This window comes from Podarcis cretensis (genome assembly GCF_951804945.1).
Source record: "Podarcis cretensis genome assembly, chromosome: 6".
NCBI lineage: Eukaryota > Metazoa > Chordata > Lepidosauria > Squamata > Lacertidae > Podarcis > Podarcis cretensis.
The window spans coordinates 82,019,967-82,035,845 of record NC_137175.1 but is presented as its reverse complement, the minus strand read 5'-3'; the positions used below and the strand labels follow the sequence as shown (position 1 = coordinate 82,035,845).

Genomic DNA, 15,879 nt, shown 5'->3' with positions numbered 1-15,879 from the left:
TAGATCATTCAACTTGTCATGTTTTAGAACAAAAGTACCTAACAAATCAAAATAGCATAAAAAGCATTTTGAGAAATCACAGCAATCTGTATCAGTGGAATTAATCATGCTGACAGAGTATAAACACAGGTAGAAAATGTGAACCTAGCACAGGAAGATAAAGCTGACTTTCCAGAATGTCTGCAAGTCAGGCCTCAATACAAAATGCAGTTTAATTTCCTCTAGCCTTTGAATCAGACTACTAAATTGTACAGAGGTTCCAATACAGTGGTGCCTCGCAAGACGAAAAGAATCCGTTCCGCGATTCTCTTCATCTAGCAGTTTTTTCGTCTTGCGAAGCAAGCCCATTGACAGCGGATTAGCGCTAATAGCGGCTTTTAGCGGCTTATCAGCTTAGCGGATAAGCAGATAAGCGGCTTAGAAAAAGGGGGGGGGGAGGAAAAAAAAGTCGGAAAAACTCGCAAGACATTTCATCTTGCGAAGCAAGCCCATAGGAAAATTCGTTTTGCGAAGCGCCTCCAAAACGGAAAACCCTTTTGGTCTAGCGGGTTTTTCGTCTTGCGAGGCATTCGTCTTGTGGGGCACCACTGTATAGATGAGCAAAGAAAGCAATGGAGCTAGAGAGGCTTAAATCATTAACTGATTCTCTTCTCTAGGAAAGGGAAGAGTCCTGGTTCTACCAAAAAAAGATCTTGAATTTTTAAACTTGTAATAGGTCAGTATTAAACTTAGTACAAGGAATACAAAAGATTTAAGTTTATCAGGAAACCACCTGACCCAAACAACTATTCCTGTCTTGGGTCTTTTTTCTGCAGGGAAGTAACCTAAAAATGAGATACAGCTCCTCCCAAAATTTAGCCTGTATTGTTTTGGCATACTGTTTTGTATTAGAAAGAAGGAAGTGGAAAGATAACCCCACACCTTTTCAAGCTAATAATTTGGTGGGGATGGAATGCCATTCATTTGCTCCTTTCAATTTAATAAAGTGAAATTAGTTACAGTACTATTGCAAACACCCTTTGCATTTTGTTGTTTTGATTCTCTATTCAGAAAAACAGCACATAAAATGCAGGTTGAAGACAAAACTTTTATTGAGTTTGTAAGACCACTTTACATCAAGTATTTTATGGTAAAAAAATCAGACTTTACTAAAAAATGTTAATTTTGGGTATCACTGTACAGTTTACACAAAATGAATGCCATATATGAATATGAAGTTCATTTCCCATGTCTTGGGGACACAAATGGAATCACTTCATTAACATGGCTAAGTTGACTAAAGTGCATAATAGCTGTTTAATGGAACTATCATATGGAATTCAAAAAAATTACCAGTGTGATGGGTACAAGAGAAATTGCCTTTGTGTAAGGTGTATTAAGTTAGGGAATGCAAGTATTTACACTAGGAGTGACCAACATTGCATTTGAGTAAACAAGCAATACATAAAGTTTATTGAACGTTGAACATGATAGTTCCTTTGTAGTTAGTGACCTTAGTTTTTTTTTATCCCTTGTGCTCTTTCTCCCTTATGCCAATTTGTTCTCTCCAAATCACTCATCTTTTAGGACCGACACTTTCTAGAACTAGCAATTTTTCAACAAATTTGCACACTATTTTAGTGACTTACTTAAACACACTAAGAGCAAACTCAATTTCACCTAGATCACTGTATGTTTCAAAGTAAGTTTTGTTGTGTACTCTCTTTGCATTATTTTAACAGCAGCTTAAAAAATTAAATATTTACTTGAACTCAATTAGAACAATTCAGGCTAAATAAAATGTTTTATGAAGCAGTGACAAGTTACTTCCAGGTACCATAATACAGAAGAAATGTTCTCATTTTAACAATTCACACATATGATTTAAATAATAAGAATGAGTTGCGACATATCTCCAAGATACAGAATTCCTTCATTTAGCTAAGAACTTAAAACTTTCACTGTTTCTTGAGAAATATAACAAACACTGACCAAATCCAGGGAATTCATAAGAACATCAGTGTTCCGCAAAGGTCAAGTAACTCTCATTAGCTTACTCAAAGTTGTTTTGAAGATACTGATTAATTCTCGTGACTAACTTTTTTTTGACATCTGAAGTCCACTATGAACTGTCAATATGTTTCTGAATTGCCTTCACTCCAAATCCCTAAAAAAATCTTTACAAAAATAAAATGGGCTGTTTATGTTGTCAGAAAATGCTTTGTCGAAACTGTTGCATAGGCACATTACATGTTTCATTTGTTCAAATTTATATGTACCAGGAACTATTTATCTGCACAAGTTCCACTGAAATCAATGAGTTCTGTCTTAACAACAGCTGAATGAAATGGACTAAAATGAGATGACTTAAAACAAGCTATGCAGACATTCTGCATGACCAGCACTGCACTGCACTGCACTATACCACATGCGTGGCAGTTGCAAACACCAATGTGTGTATCAGGTAGAGCAGGGCAAATACCTTTTAAATGGAGCAAGTACAGAGGTAAGTTATTTGCTCATATCCATGCCTCATTTACACTGAGCCTGAGTTAGCAATACTAATTAAAATACAAGACTCTGGTTTCAGATGGGGTGAAGAAAATTATATAAAGTGCTTTTCTTGACAGCTTAAGCATGTAGCAGTTATGTTAGCTGTTTAATGGTTGTTCTTAAAGCTTTATAAGAAATCGTTCCGACCTCCTTTTTCCTCAGGAACAAGGCACTCTTAAGTGTTAAACGGTTTGATTTAATATTGTATGAGCTAAACAACATACTACTGTATGCTCTAAACTTCATTACTGGTTATTATTCAATGAGGTCACCTATGATGTAGTACTTTTGTTTTTCAGTACACACCAAATGTCAGCAAGAATTATTTTTGAATACTATAAAGTTGTACTAAGGGTTCAAATCTTGTCAGCAGTGAGGAATATGTAATACGATAATTTTGTCAAAGCTAGTCACTCATTTTAAGTAATAAACCAGTTCTCACATGTGACTTAACCTTAAAGTTGCACACATTTGTAGCAGTATTTAATCCTATTTCTTTCAAAGCACAGCTGACTGGCTCACTTCCTTGAAGCAGAAGCAGCTGTTCCTATTTTGTAGCAATTCTAGTTTGACAGGAACAATTAAGTCAATACTTAATTGTATTAATTGTAATTGAGCAAGATTCTCACTCCCAGAAAAGGACTGAAATAGATGTGTTTGACTTTTTAAGGGATTAAAAAGCAACAGCAGCCAGGTTGCAATTAGAGAACATCTAATTGAATGCATTTCTACATACCGACAATTGATTTCACCATATTAAAGTCAAATCAGATACCATTTGTCCTATCTTCAAAAAAGGTGCTTTGATTGACACATAGAACAATGTAACAAATCTACCAACACATTCTCAATGGCTGGCAAAGTACTCATAGAAGAAAAATTCGCCCTTATACCACAGGTAGATAACAAAAGAGGGCACTTTCAGTATGAGCAACCCAATCCGACAACTTGGGTCAATGGAAACTTGCGTTTTGGAAGCGCCCATCTTCAATAGTATTGGGAAATAAGCAAATTCTGGAGTTCCTAGAATTCTGCCACTGTAGTCCGGTTCCTCTAGCGTTTAATCACCACTTGCTCATATGCTCCAGATCCAACCCTGAAAAATTAAAGGCAGTAGAAAATACTGGAACAGAATTTTACACTCTTGAACAGGAGGAAACTTGATATTTATTACAAGAGGCGAATTGCTGCTTTCAAAACACAGCAGCCTACGTGTCTCTGCAATGTGTGATGTTCTTGGCCAAGTGAGTGGTAGGTAGCTAATGAAAGGGAAGAGAAAAGTTAAGGCTCAATGTTACCACATCATTTGTTTTTTTAGATATTATATGAGAGAAAGCTTGATTTGTTTTTGACCGAGAAGACTTGGGTATCTCTTGTAACATCTAGTTCTATGCCCAGTATATTACCTAATTTGAAACAAATACCCACAAAATAGAATCAATGGTTAAATTACACATGCTTGAACACTGGGAGTTGGATTCTTCAGTTAGTTGCACTTAAACTCCACTGAACTCTGTGGAACACATTAGGTCACAACTAAATTTCAACACTGATTTCAAGGGACTGAAATTCAACCAACATTCTGGATCCAAACCAATTTTTCCATGATTCCCAACCAATAACTCTATGCTGTGGTCTGTGCCAAGGCTTTGATGCACATGTAAGCTATTGATAATCACAGATACCATATGTAACACAGAAATCAGATTACAACCACTTAAACCATCATCAACAATTCAATCCAGTTTTGGGAAAAAATATAATTTCCTCTTTAGAACACTGTTTAAACAGCAGCAAGCCCTTTTTCTAGCAAAAGGTGCACTGAAGACACCGACACTCAGTACCCTTAAAATAAATCCATGCATTCAAGTAACTGAAGAACTCTGCTGAAAGCCTTTATGACAATGGCAAGCAGGACAAATAATTCTGTTGTCATGGAATGTTATCATTGCTTTTCACATCAAATGAGGAATTCATCTCAATCATTAGCCTCACTCCTAATTTTCCTGTTCCCTCCCTTTTCCCCTTTTATATCTTGTGCATTAGACTGTAAGCTTGTGGACATGGACTGTGTTGCTTTTCAGATCTCAGCACAGTGTTTAAAATGTTTTATAAATATATTAACAATAATTATCAATTCGCATTTCAAAATTCTACTGGTGGTCAGTGAGTATTACAAGCCTGTGGTAGTCAGGTGTCATGAAAGAGCAGTTCAAATTTCAAATTACATACAAACAAAACCAAAAGGATATGTCCAGATGATTTCTGGAGCATGTTTCCAATTTTTAGAATTGCTCAGATGTGGTCTTTGTTACTTATTGTGTACTAGGTAGGGAAGGTAAGTAGAATTAGTATACATACCTATTGGGTAAGTGATGACTTCCAAAAGCAGTGCTCCCTCCAGGGCCTACAAAAAGTCTTAGCCCTTCCTCTGAAAAAGAAAAAGTCAAATTTCATAACATGCAATGTTATCACACTTGACTTGGATCTAAGAATAAGCTTGTAGAACTCCATTTGTGGAATGGACCTTTCCTGCCCCTTTCCTTTGCGGTGCAACTTTCTGCACCCATGAAGACCCCAGTCCCAGGATTCAGAAACCCTTAGGAATGATGTGGGAGACTGCAAGTGGAAAAGGGAGTCAGCAGAAGTTGCAGATCCTCCCTCCCTTCTGTGAGCAGAGTTGTCCTCTGCTCATGGTAGGATCACTTTGGACCTAACTCATTTGGAATACAGGCCCACTCAGGAATGAGGAAATTTGGAGCCAATGATTTAATCAGGTTTTCCCCCACCCCACCCCCTGTGCTTTACAAACCTTCTGCACTTGAGTCCAAACTGAAGTCTTGACTCTGCAATATTTTTTCAACAATATCGTCTGCATCCACTCTGGTGGCATCAACCCTTTTTAGCTGTGATTCCACAGAATCCTGTTTCACTGGGTGCCTATGAAATATTTATTGTATATAACATTTAGATCACAGTGCAATTCTAAAATATTTCTGCAGAAGTACCTGAGCAAACTGGAAAAAGTATTTTGCCCGTCTTGTACCTGATGAATTTTTCTGAGGTTGTCTCTTTCACAGGCACTTCCAAATTATCCTCAGTCCTTTTGGTTTCAGCTTCTTCACATGGCTCCAGAATACTACCTATACCAGTTGATGTGCTTCCCACAGAAGTATTTCTCTTATGACAGAGATCAGAGAAACTGGATGATCTGGAGTGACAGGTGCTATAACCTAGAAGAGAATAATTCAGAACTACTATTTTGATGCTAAGGCTTATACTTCACTGAACTGCAGGATTTTGGTTTCCACTTCTACCTTGAATACGACACTCGTGTCAAATATTTGGAATTCATTTGGTTAGTGAGAGAATCAGAAAATAATTTTACTTCCAATACAGTACATAAAAGAGGCAGACACAGTATCAAATAACTTAAAAATAATAATTAAACAATGAGATGCACATGACCATCTATGAACATGACATTTTACAAAGAATAAGGAGTCAGGTCTGTGTTCCCAAGGCAATTCTAATTTAGAAATAGGCACAACGAAGAAAGGAGAAAAAGGAGGCAGGGGAAGACTGTATGGTTATCACAGTTAAGTACACAAGTGTTCAGATTGGGCCAGATTACTGGATTAAATATATAAATGAGACAATTGAATCTAAGTTTAGGACAGGGGGAGAAAGGGACTTAATAGAATGAGAGGCAATCAGATTGCAGTTTTTACCTATTCTAAGGCAAAGGGGACAGAAGGAAATTCTTCCTCAGAGCTCTGCTGTGAATCTGGAAGTCATTCCTTGCACCAAGACACTGGCATTGCAATGTAGGTTCATTACCACTTAGGATAGCTAGTTAACAAGCCGAAGCTTGTTTTCTACAGATATCCAGGGAAAAGACTATTGGGGGACTGAGGATAGGCCAAAAGCCCTTGTGGGTCCCCATGGAACATATATTGGTTAAGATTATGAAGGGAAAACTTCTCCTTTCTTGTCCTGTATGGCTAACTCTCTGCTTAATATACTTCTTCCAGGGAGGGGCTCAAAGAAATTGGTTATTTATTTATTTATTATTTGTTGTCACTGTTGTTGTATACCACCCTATACCCACAGGTGTCAGGGCGGTTCATAGCGTAACATTTTTAAAACAGTCTCTTTGACTACTCTGACTAATCTCTTCCCCAATTCACTCTGACTGACTTTTCTGTGCATCATGTATAGCTCCTCAAAAGTCACAATACCCCGGGGACATCTTTTGGGCTTCCTGATGACTCAACAGTGGTGGCTAACCTTCAACGAGCATAATCATTTGCTTTAAGTGCTTGCATTTCATTAAAGAAATGCAAGTTTGTCTTGCTTCACTTCGGCTTTGCCACTCTAGTTACAAATTACTCACTGACATTTCCTTTTAATTGGCATTGCTCCTGGTATTTTTAAACAGCAGCCTGACGTATTTGAATTCCCCTTTAAGGAAAGGGCCGTAGCTCAGTGTTAGAGCTTCTGATTTGCATGCAGGAGTTCCCAAGTTCAACGCCTGTCATCTGGGAATGTACCTTGTCTGAAACCCTGGTGGATAGCTGTCAAGTCAGTCAGTAGAGACAATAATGAGTTAGGTGAACGAATGGTTTGACTCTGTCAGTATAAGACAGCTTCCTATGTCCCTTGGAGATAAATGGAGGTTCAGTAGAAAGTGTTAGCCGTTTAATTTCACAACGCAGTTGAAAACACAGGAGTAGCATTTTTAAAAGTAATGCCTACCCCTTTGACCATTTTTGTAATTCATGTCAAGGATGTGCTTTTAAAATGGCTTCCATATAAAAGCCGTTGCTGTTAAAATTGTTTTCCTATTTTTACTTATATTGTCTGTAAATCCATCACAGCTTATAAAAAAGCAGGAAATTAATCTCATGGTTTTTTTTTTTTGCTAAATCTACTTAATAGTGCACATCAAGAAACCTCCTACCTGAAACTTTTGACTGCTGGCTTGCATAGCTGGAGGTTCTAGAATGCCCACATGCTCCAAGTTCATCTGGGACAGACATGCTCTTGGTTGCGAGATCTGCAAAAAATGAAGATCAAGCAACACTGCTGCCAAATTACTTCCTCAGATTAATCGTCCACATTGAGTAGTGATAGACTTGCTTAAAGCATACACTTTCTTCAGCGGGTAATTCTCAGTAGTTTTAGCCATTACATTATATCAAGGAAGTAACATGCAGATGGAATTATTGCACCAGGTTTTCCAATTATTTGTGTAGTTTTGACTACTTTGTTTTCCTGATATAATTTTCTAAAATGGTCAAGAGCTGGAATGGAGAAAGATTAGAGAGTTTTTATGTCGGAGACGGGCTATATAACGACAGAGGGATAATTTCTGCTGGTTCCTTGATTGGGTGAAGAGAGATTAGCCACATCCCTTTTTATCAGCACAACGCAAATGGCTAGGAAAGCTATATTTTGCACCCATAACATTATCTAATGCAGCAGTGGGAAGCCTCCACACCTGGTCTTAATGAGGCTTCCCAGATCTCTGAATTTGAACCCCATCAAGGTCATTTTGGGCAAAGCATTCTAACTTGGCAGTCACCCTAAAGTCATATGAAGTCAGATGGGAAATCTGTTCTCTCCAACCTTAGCACTAAGTACCACAGAACTAAGATCAGGGAAGAACCTCTTCTTACGGCCAAGATTTGAACTTTGCATCAGATGCGGCCATATTTCAGAATGGCCAGAGAGTAAGACACCCTGATCTAATGGATTTTCAGCCATGTGTGGGTCATTTATATGGCCCTGTATTTATTTTTTAAAAAAGCCAACACCAAACTTGAGATCAGTAATTTCTAATAATGAAGAACTGATCTACATATGCAGAAAAAGCATATAATACTGTTGCTCCTGAGATTGTACAATTCTACTTCTTCCTTTCTATATACAGAAAAACTGTAAGGTGGTCCTTGTGCAACCCCAATTGGAGGATTTGTTGCACCACATCACAATGAGAGCCAGTGTGGTGTAGTGGTTAGAGTGCTGGAATGGGACCTGACAGACCAGGCTTCAAATTCACACTCTGCCATAAAACTCACTGGGTGACTTTGGGGCCAGACACTGTCTCTCAGCCTAACCTGCCTCAAAGAGTTATTGTGGGGATTAAATAAGGAAGGAGAGAACAGTGTATTCTACCTGGGACATAAATGCAATAAATAAATAAGTCACAAATTCAGACTTGTAAGAAGTCAGGTTGGTGTATGGGAGCAAAAGAGAAGACAGACAGCACAACACCAGTGGCCATGGCATGCGAGAGAGAAGGTAGGTGCACTGACAGGGAGAGAGTGGTGGCTTCAAACAACAGCAGAGGTTTGAATAAAGCAGGGATGGAAAAATACTGCGATGAAATAGTGGCAATTTTAAACAATGACATAGATTTGAGTAGAGTGAGCAAGTGCTGACACTGGGTTGGGGAGCAGCTGCTTAAAACAAGGTTTGAGTACAGCAAGAAGTGAGTAGGGAAAGGTTCTGTTGTGTTAGCTTTCTGATGTTAGTTTCTGTGTTGTACCCATCTCTGTTATTTCTCCTTGTTTTACACTAGTTTAAAAAACAAACACCCCAGTGCTTCTCCATCCCTGCTTTACTCAAACTTCTGCAGTTGTTCGAGTACAATGAGAAGGAAGAGACAGTGCAAGGGAAAAATAGGCTGTTTTAAACTTTCCCCCCTTCCATAGCAGCCTCATGCGTGAGGCAACATTCCATTGTAGCTTCCCACAATAAAATATTTCATTTCTGCTACCATGTGTTGTCTTCAACATGAATCGTGCAGGGGTGTGTGTGTGTTGGTGAGTGGAGTGAGTAGGAGCACAGCACAACCCCTAGTAAAAAAACAACACACTTGTATACTGTAATTTCATTTTTAAAAATCAAAGTGGTTTACAGCAATTATCTATACAATAAAACCACATAGAAACTAAAAGCCACAGTTTGCTGGCTACCTATTGCAGAAAGCTTTTTTTCTTAATTGCCTTCATAAGCCTAGCAGCATAAAAAATTCAGCAAATATTTAAATTTATTACAGAAGGCACCTATTAAATCTCTGTTTGAAAAGTATTTCATAGGATTGGGCCAATGATACTGACACTGAAGGCTCTGTCTTGTGGACATCAGATAAACTTCACCAACTCTAGGAACAACCAGCAAAGTTCCTACAGGTGATCTTGGTAATCAAGCTGGGATTGTAAGTGTTCAAACAGTCAAGAGTGCAGTGGAGTACTGCATGTTTGAATACTGCCCCATATTAAGCACAATCTGCACAACTGGTGCTGCAGGGAGGAGGAATCAAACCCAAACAAATTAGCTCTCTGTAGACAAGGTTTTCAAACTGTGGAAAATTCAATCATGTACCACTCTAGCAGCTCTCAGAAATGATGCAATGCTTTTCCTAAATGTGCATAGTATCCCTGAGGTACACCTCTTAGTTATACTTGAGCAGGTTTTTTGTAGATAGACTCCGTATGAAAACAATTATGCCAAAGCGCAGTTTTCAACTTATATTCTAATACCAAGAGATGCCTGCGTTAAGTGGCATTCCCACTTATCTAAATGAAATTATTCTTTTTTATTTTCCCCAGGCTTCTACTATAGCATTGCTCCCTACCTGATATAGTTAGATGTGATGATTTTGTATTCTCTGCTCCTTTTCTGTCTTCATTTAGGGATTCTGGTTCTCCAGCAATTGCTATAGACATTGCTGTGGATGGGGGCCTGAAATGAAACAAACAGACTGAAATTAAAACTGGTCCTATCTGTGTTTGCCTAGGGGAAACAAATATGCATTTCACATATACTGCGAACAAAATTCAACAAATTCATAACATTTCCTCCCAGAATTATACAATATTATCTTTTTCAGTGCCAGGAAGACCCAAATAACTTAATTTGTAGATTTCATCTCTCTAAAAAACCTTTTTATTTAGCATCTTGGAAAAAAGCAGGATTTGCAGAACAGTGGCTATAGCAGTTAGTAGTTCAGCGTCTTATAAGTGATGTTTTTACAGCTGTTTCATGGCTTGTATTGAGTTCAATACTAATTTCAATAAATAGAAGGTTTATATTTGCCTTCTCCTTATGTAATATGTCAACCTAGCACTTCCTATTGTTTTCTACTATCATAAAAATCTAAAGCAGTGAGTGTTTTGTGCATGCTATGCCTCACTCTGTAACACCAAACATAGCCATGCAAGGTAACAGAATTGTTGCAAACCAAATAAAACAGCTCAGATGACTATCATATCTACTACTACTACTACTACTATCTACTACTGTGGGCAAGAAACCCATAAAAGAAATGGAGTGGCCCTCATAGTCAACAAAAGAGTGGCGAAAGCTGTACTGGGATGCAATCTCAAAAATGATACAATGATCTCGATACGAATCCAAGGCAGACCTTTTAACATCACAGTAATCCAAGTTTATGCACCAACTACTGGTGCTGAAGAAACTGAAATTGACCAATTCTATGAAGACTTACAAGACCTTATAGAAGTGACACCAAAGAAGGATGTTCTTCTCATTATAGGGGATTGGAATGCTAAAGTAGGGAATCAAGAGATAAAAGGAACAACTGGCAAGTTTGGCCTTGGAGATCCAAACGAAGCAGGGCAAAGGCTAATAGAGTTCTTTCAAGAGAACAAGCTGGTCATCACAAACACACTTTTCCAACAACACAAGAGACGACTCTACACATGGACATCACCAGATGGGCAACATCGAAATCAGATTGATTATATTGTCTGCAGCCAAAGATGGAGAAGCTCTATACAGTCAGCAAAAACAAGATCTGGAGCTGACTGTGGCTCAGATCATCAGCTTCTTATAGCAAAATTCAAGCTTAAACTGAAGAAGGTAGGAAAAACCACTGGGCCGGTAAGATACAATCTAAACCATATCCTTTATGAATACACAGTGGAAGTGAGGAACAGGTTTAAGGATTTAGATTTGCTGGACAGAGTGCCTGAAGAACTATGGGTGGAGGCTCGCAACATTATACAAGAGGCAGCAACTAAAACCATCCCAATGAAAAAGAAATGCAAGAAAGCAAAGTGGCTGTCCAACGAGGCCTTACAAATAGCGGGGAAGAGAAGGCAAGCAAAATGCGAGAGAGATAGTGAAAGATACAGGAAATTGAATGCAGATTTCCAAAGAATAGCAAGGAGAGACAAGAAGGCCTTCTTAAACGAGCAATGCAAAGAAATAGAGGAAAACAACAGAATGGGAAGAACCAGAGATCTGTTCAAGAAAATCAGAAATATGAAAGGAACATTTCGTACAAAGATTACCATAATAAAGGACAAAAGTGGTAAGGACCTAACAGAAGCAGAAGACATCAAGAAGAGGTGGCAAGAATACACAGAGGAATTATACCAGAAAGATATGGATGTCTTGTACACCCCAGGTAGTGTGGTTGCTGACCTTGAGCCAGACATCCTGGAGAGTGAAGTCAAATGGGCCTTAGAAAGCACTGCAAATAACAAGGCCAGTGGAAGTGATGGTATTCCAGCTGAACTATTTAAAATTTTAAAAGATGATGCTGTTAAGGTGCTACACTCAATATGCCAGCAAGTTTGGAAAACTCAGCAGTGGCCAGAGGATTGGAGAAGATCAGTCTACATCCCAATCCCAAAGAAGGGCAGTGCCAAAGAATGCTCCAACTACTGCACAATTGCATTCATTTCACATGCTAGCAAGGTTATGCTTAAAATTCTACAAGGATGGCTCAAGCAGTATGTGGACCGAGAACTCACAGAAGTGCAAGCTGGATTTAGAAGAGGCAGAGGAACCAGAGACCAAATTGCAAACATGCGCTGGATTATGGAGAAAGCTAGAGAGTTCCAGAAAGACATCTACTTCTGCTTCATTGACTATGCAAAAGCCTTTGACTGTGTCGACCACAGCAAACTATGGCAAGTTCTTAAAGAAATGGGAGTGCCTGATCACCTTATCTGTCTCCTGAGAAATCTCTATGTGGGACAAGAAGCTACAGTTAGAACTGGATATGGAACAACTGATTGGTTCAAAATTGGGAAAGGAGTACGACAAGGCTGTATTTTGTCTCCCTGCTTATTTAACTTATATACAGAATTCATCATGCGAAAGGCTGGGCTGGATGAATCCGAAGCCGGAATTAAGATTGCTGGAAGAAATATCAACAACCTCAGATATGCAGATGACACAACCTTGATGGCAGAAAGTGAGGAGGAATTAAAGAACCTTTTATTGAGGGTGAAAGAGGAGAGCGCAAAATATGGTCTGAAGCTCAACATCAAAAAAACGAAGGCCACTGGTCCCATCACCTCCTGGCAAATAGAAGGGGAAGAAATGGAGGCAGTAAGAGATTTTACTTTCTTGGGCTCCATGATCACTGCAGATGGTGACAGCAGTCACAAAATTAAAAGACGCCTGCTTCTTGGGAGAAAAGCAATGACAAACCTAGACAGCATCTTAAAAAGTAGAGACATCACCTTGCCAACAAAGGTTCGTATAGTAAAAGCTATGGTTTTCCCAGTAGTGATGTATGGAAGTGAGAGCTGGACCATAAAGAAGGCTGATCGCCGAAGAATGGATGCTTTTGAATTAAGGTGCTGGAGGAGACTCTTGAGAGTCCCATGGACTGCAAGAAGATCAAACGTATCCATTCTTAAGGAAATCAGCCCTGAGTGCTCACTGGAAAGACAGATCGTGAAGCTGAGGCTCCAATACTTTGGCCATCTCATGAGAAGAGAAGACTCCTTGGAAAAGACCCTGATGTTGGGAAAGATGGAGGGCACAAGAAGAAGGGGACGACAGAGGATGAGATGGTTGGATGGTGTTCTTGAAGCTACCAGCATGAGTTTGATCAAACTGCGGGAGGCAGTGGAGGACAGAAGTGCCTGGCGTGCTCTGGTCCATGGGGTCACGAAGAGTCGGACACGACTAAACGACTAAACAACAACAACAAAATAAAATAGCAATGTCCTGAACAGTGTGTAAGGCAGATTTAAAGAAAACAGTAAGCCTTTCAAATAAATATATGGCATTATTCCAGGACTGCACAAGGTGTGACCCATCAAGTAAAATAAATGTATTCCCGGAGTACACAAAGGGTAAACCCACCAAGTCACATGCGGCCCACTACTCATCTATTGTGGCATGCCAGAAGCCTAACAACCCCCCCCCCAAGCTACATACGGTACTTGCATGCATGCAGCAAAAATAGGTTTATCAGACTCTTGATAAACCACTATACTGTTCAAAACACTGCTGATATGTCTCTCATTTGTTTCAATGGGGCTCTGCAAGACCATATGTGCTATTAAAATAGGGTTGTGCAGCTGCAGTGCTTGATGTATGCTCTCAGGCACCCTCATAAAGCAAAGAAACCGATTTTAATCATTCTACAAAATGCTTTTCTGACTGGGTAAATTAACATCAGAAAGAACCACCATCTGGATTGTCTAAAATGTATGGCGTACTTGGAAAACAGTTCTTTTAATTTTTAAGAACTGAGCAAAATTGCCCAGCAGTCTTGAATATATGAAACGCCTTCTATAACAGCAAGATTTTTTAAAAATAGTAAGCTAGCATCAGGCAATTTGTGGGTATCAATGTGGGGAGCAATGTGTCTGGTTCTCATCTATTGCTCAGTTCCAAGGGGCAAATCCAGCCCCAAGGTCCTCCTAGCTGTCCCTGGGCAAAGCCTTGGATCCCAATGCCACCATCTCTACACACTATTATGCACCACAATTTCAGCAAATTCAGATGCAGGCAATGAACTGTTAAGTCCCCTAATAGGCCCTAAAGAAGTCCCTCCATAGATTCCCATATACTACTAAACTGTTGAAGAAGAGCTCTGCCAAAGCCTATGCTATTGTTCATCCACAGAGATGAGATTAAAGAGGCCTTTTCTCAGAGTCACTGCCAGGCACGGACCCAATAACACAAATTGGCATGTGCTAATTTTTATATATAGATGCAAATTTAAGTCGCTGAGGAAATGAAGATGAGCCCCACCAACAACCCTGTGTTTCCATTAACGTCACCATGTCTGCCAGTGAATCAGGGGGCTTAGCAGTGTCCTCCAGCATTTGCTGATTTCCAGTTAAGACGCCTTTCAGTGTGCCCACCATACTTTCTATGGTGCCAATGGTCTCAGTATTAAAAGTCCTCTAAAAAAAATCACAGTGCACAAGGAATCGTTTGTTGTTCCTGATTAGTTTCTGGTTGCACTGACTCAGCTTCTCCTACACTGGACATGTGCTCTTAAACATGCCCAGACATTTTTATTGGGTGCCACGATTGCATAACCACTCTCTTGTCCTTTCTGAACAGAGGAGAGGTGTAATGAGCAAGTGTAGCAGTGACCGATGTAGGTGTCCCCCTCCCCAATTGTGGTTCTGTTTCTTTATCTGCTCTTTTAGATGTGGCATCTGCTTTATCTTATGCCATATCCCCAGAGCATCCCTTTTGTGATGGGTACCCAAGACACATTCTCAAAATTCGAAATGTGTCCCCTGGCACAAAAAGGTTGGTGATCCCTGCTTTTGGGGGGCGAGCACATTTGCTTGCCAGAGCAGTAGTAAAAGAATGTCACCCAGCAGAAACTTTATAGTAATGTTTGCAGAAGAACTAAAGAGACTGGCTTGGAAACTAGCCCTTTGCTAACATAAAGTTAACCATTAAACTCAAGATTTTAGTGATATGAGTTCCAGCAACTCTTTATTAAGGAACTATTGTGTACTCAGTTATTATACAGTTCATCAATCATGATGGAATGAAGATGCTATTGGAAAATAAGTGCTCACCTCAGCACATTGTGTTCCAGTGCAAAATCAAAATGTTAATTCTATTTTAAAATAATAGGATAGCTTTTAGTGGCCTCAAAGGAATCTCTGTCATAAGGTAACACAGATAACATTCAGTACCAGTGATGATTGTAGACAAGCTATTAAATCTGACCCAAATTAAATAAAGGAGTGTGCAATCTAGAAAGCTTCAGCAAACAGTTACCGTATTTTTCGCTCTATAACACGCACCCGACCATAACACGCACGTAGTTTTTAGAGGAGGAAAATCCGTAGACATGCCACCCATAGGCATTCCCTCCATAACACGCACAGACATTTCCCCTTACTTTTTAGAATAAAAAAGTGAGTGTTATGGTGCAAAAAATACGGTACTCACTAAACTGGCTATCCATACAAGATGCCTTTCAAGCTGAACCAAACTAAGATTTCAATTTTTAATGGCATTATTTGCATTCTAAATGAGAGGTAGTGGTTTAAAATTAAGTAGTTAACTGAATCACACGCTTAACACAGGAAT

The 15,879-nt window shown here is 39.2% G+C and overlaps 1 protein-coding gene and 1 long non-coding RNA gene across 3 annotated transcripts in view; one reads left to right on the top strand and one right to left on the bottom strand.

Moving 5' to 3' along the window:
- Positions 1-178: 178 nt before the first annotated feature.
- Positions 179-834, top strand: LOC307219007. The gene is made up of 2 exons (XR_013840249.1): positions 179-270; positions 622-834. It is a non-coding gene; the product is annotated as an uncharacterized lncRNA (long non-coding RNA).
- A 239-nt stretch (positions 835-1,073) lies between these two features.
- The window catches only part of EEIG2 (EEIG family member 2), a 34,894-nt gene continuing 20,088 nt past the window's right edge, over positions 1,074-15,879 (bottom strand). The window contains exons 6-11 of one of the 2 annotated variants that reach the window (XM_079981652.1): positions 10,178-10,284; positions 7,496-7,591; positions 5,579-5,765; positions 5,345-5,472; positions 4,894-4,963; positions 1,074-3,628 (exon numbers count right to left, since the gene is read on the bottom strand). In XM_079981652.1, the coding sequence (XP_079837778.1) occupies positions 3,586-3,628; positions 4,894-4,963; positions 5,345-5,472; positions 5,579-5,765; positions 7,496-7,591; positions 10,178-10,284 (631 nt within the window). In that variant the 3' untranslated portion in view covers positions 1,074-3,585. The remainder of the gene's footprint in view (positions 3,629-4,893; positions 4,964-5,344; positions 5,473-5,578; positions 5,766-7,495; positions 7,592-10,177; positions 10,285-15,879) is intronic. The other variant, XM_079981653.1, reaches the window with a different exon arrangement.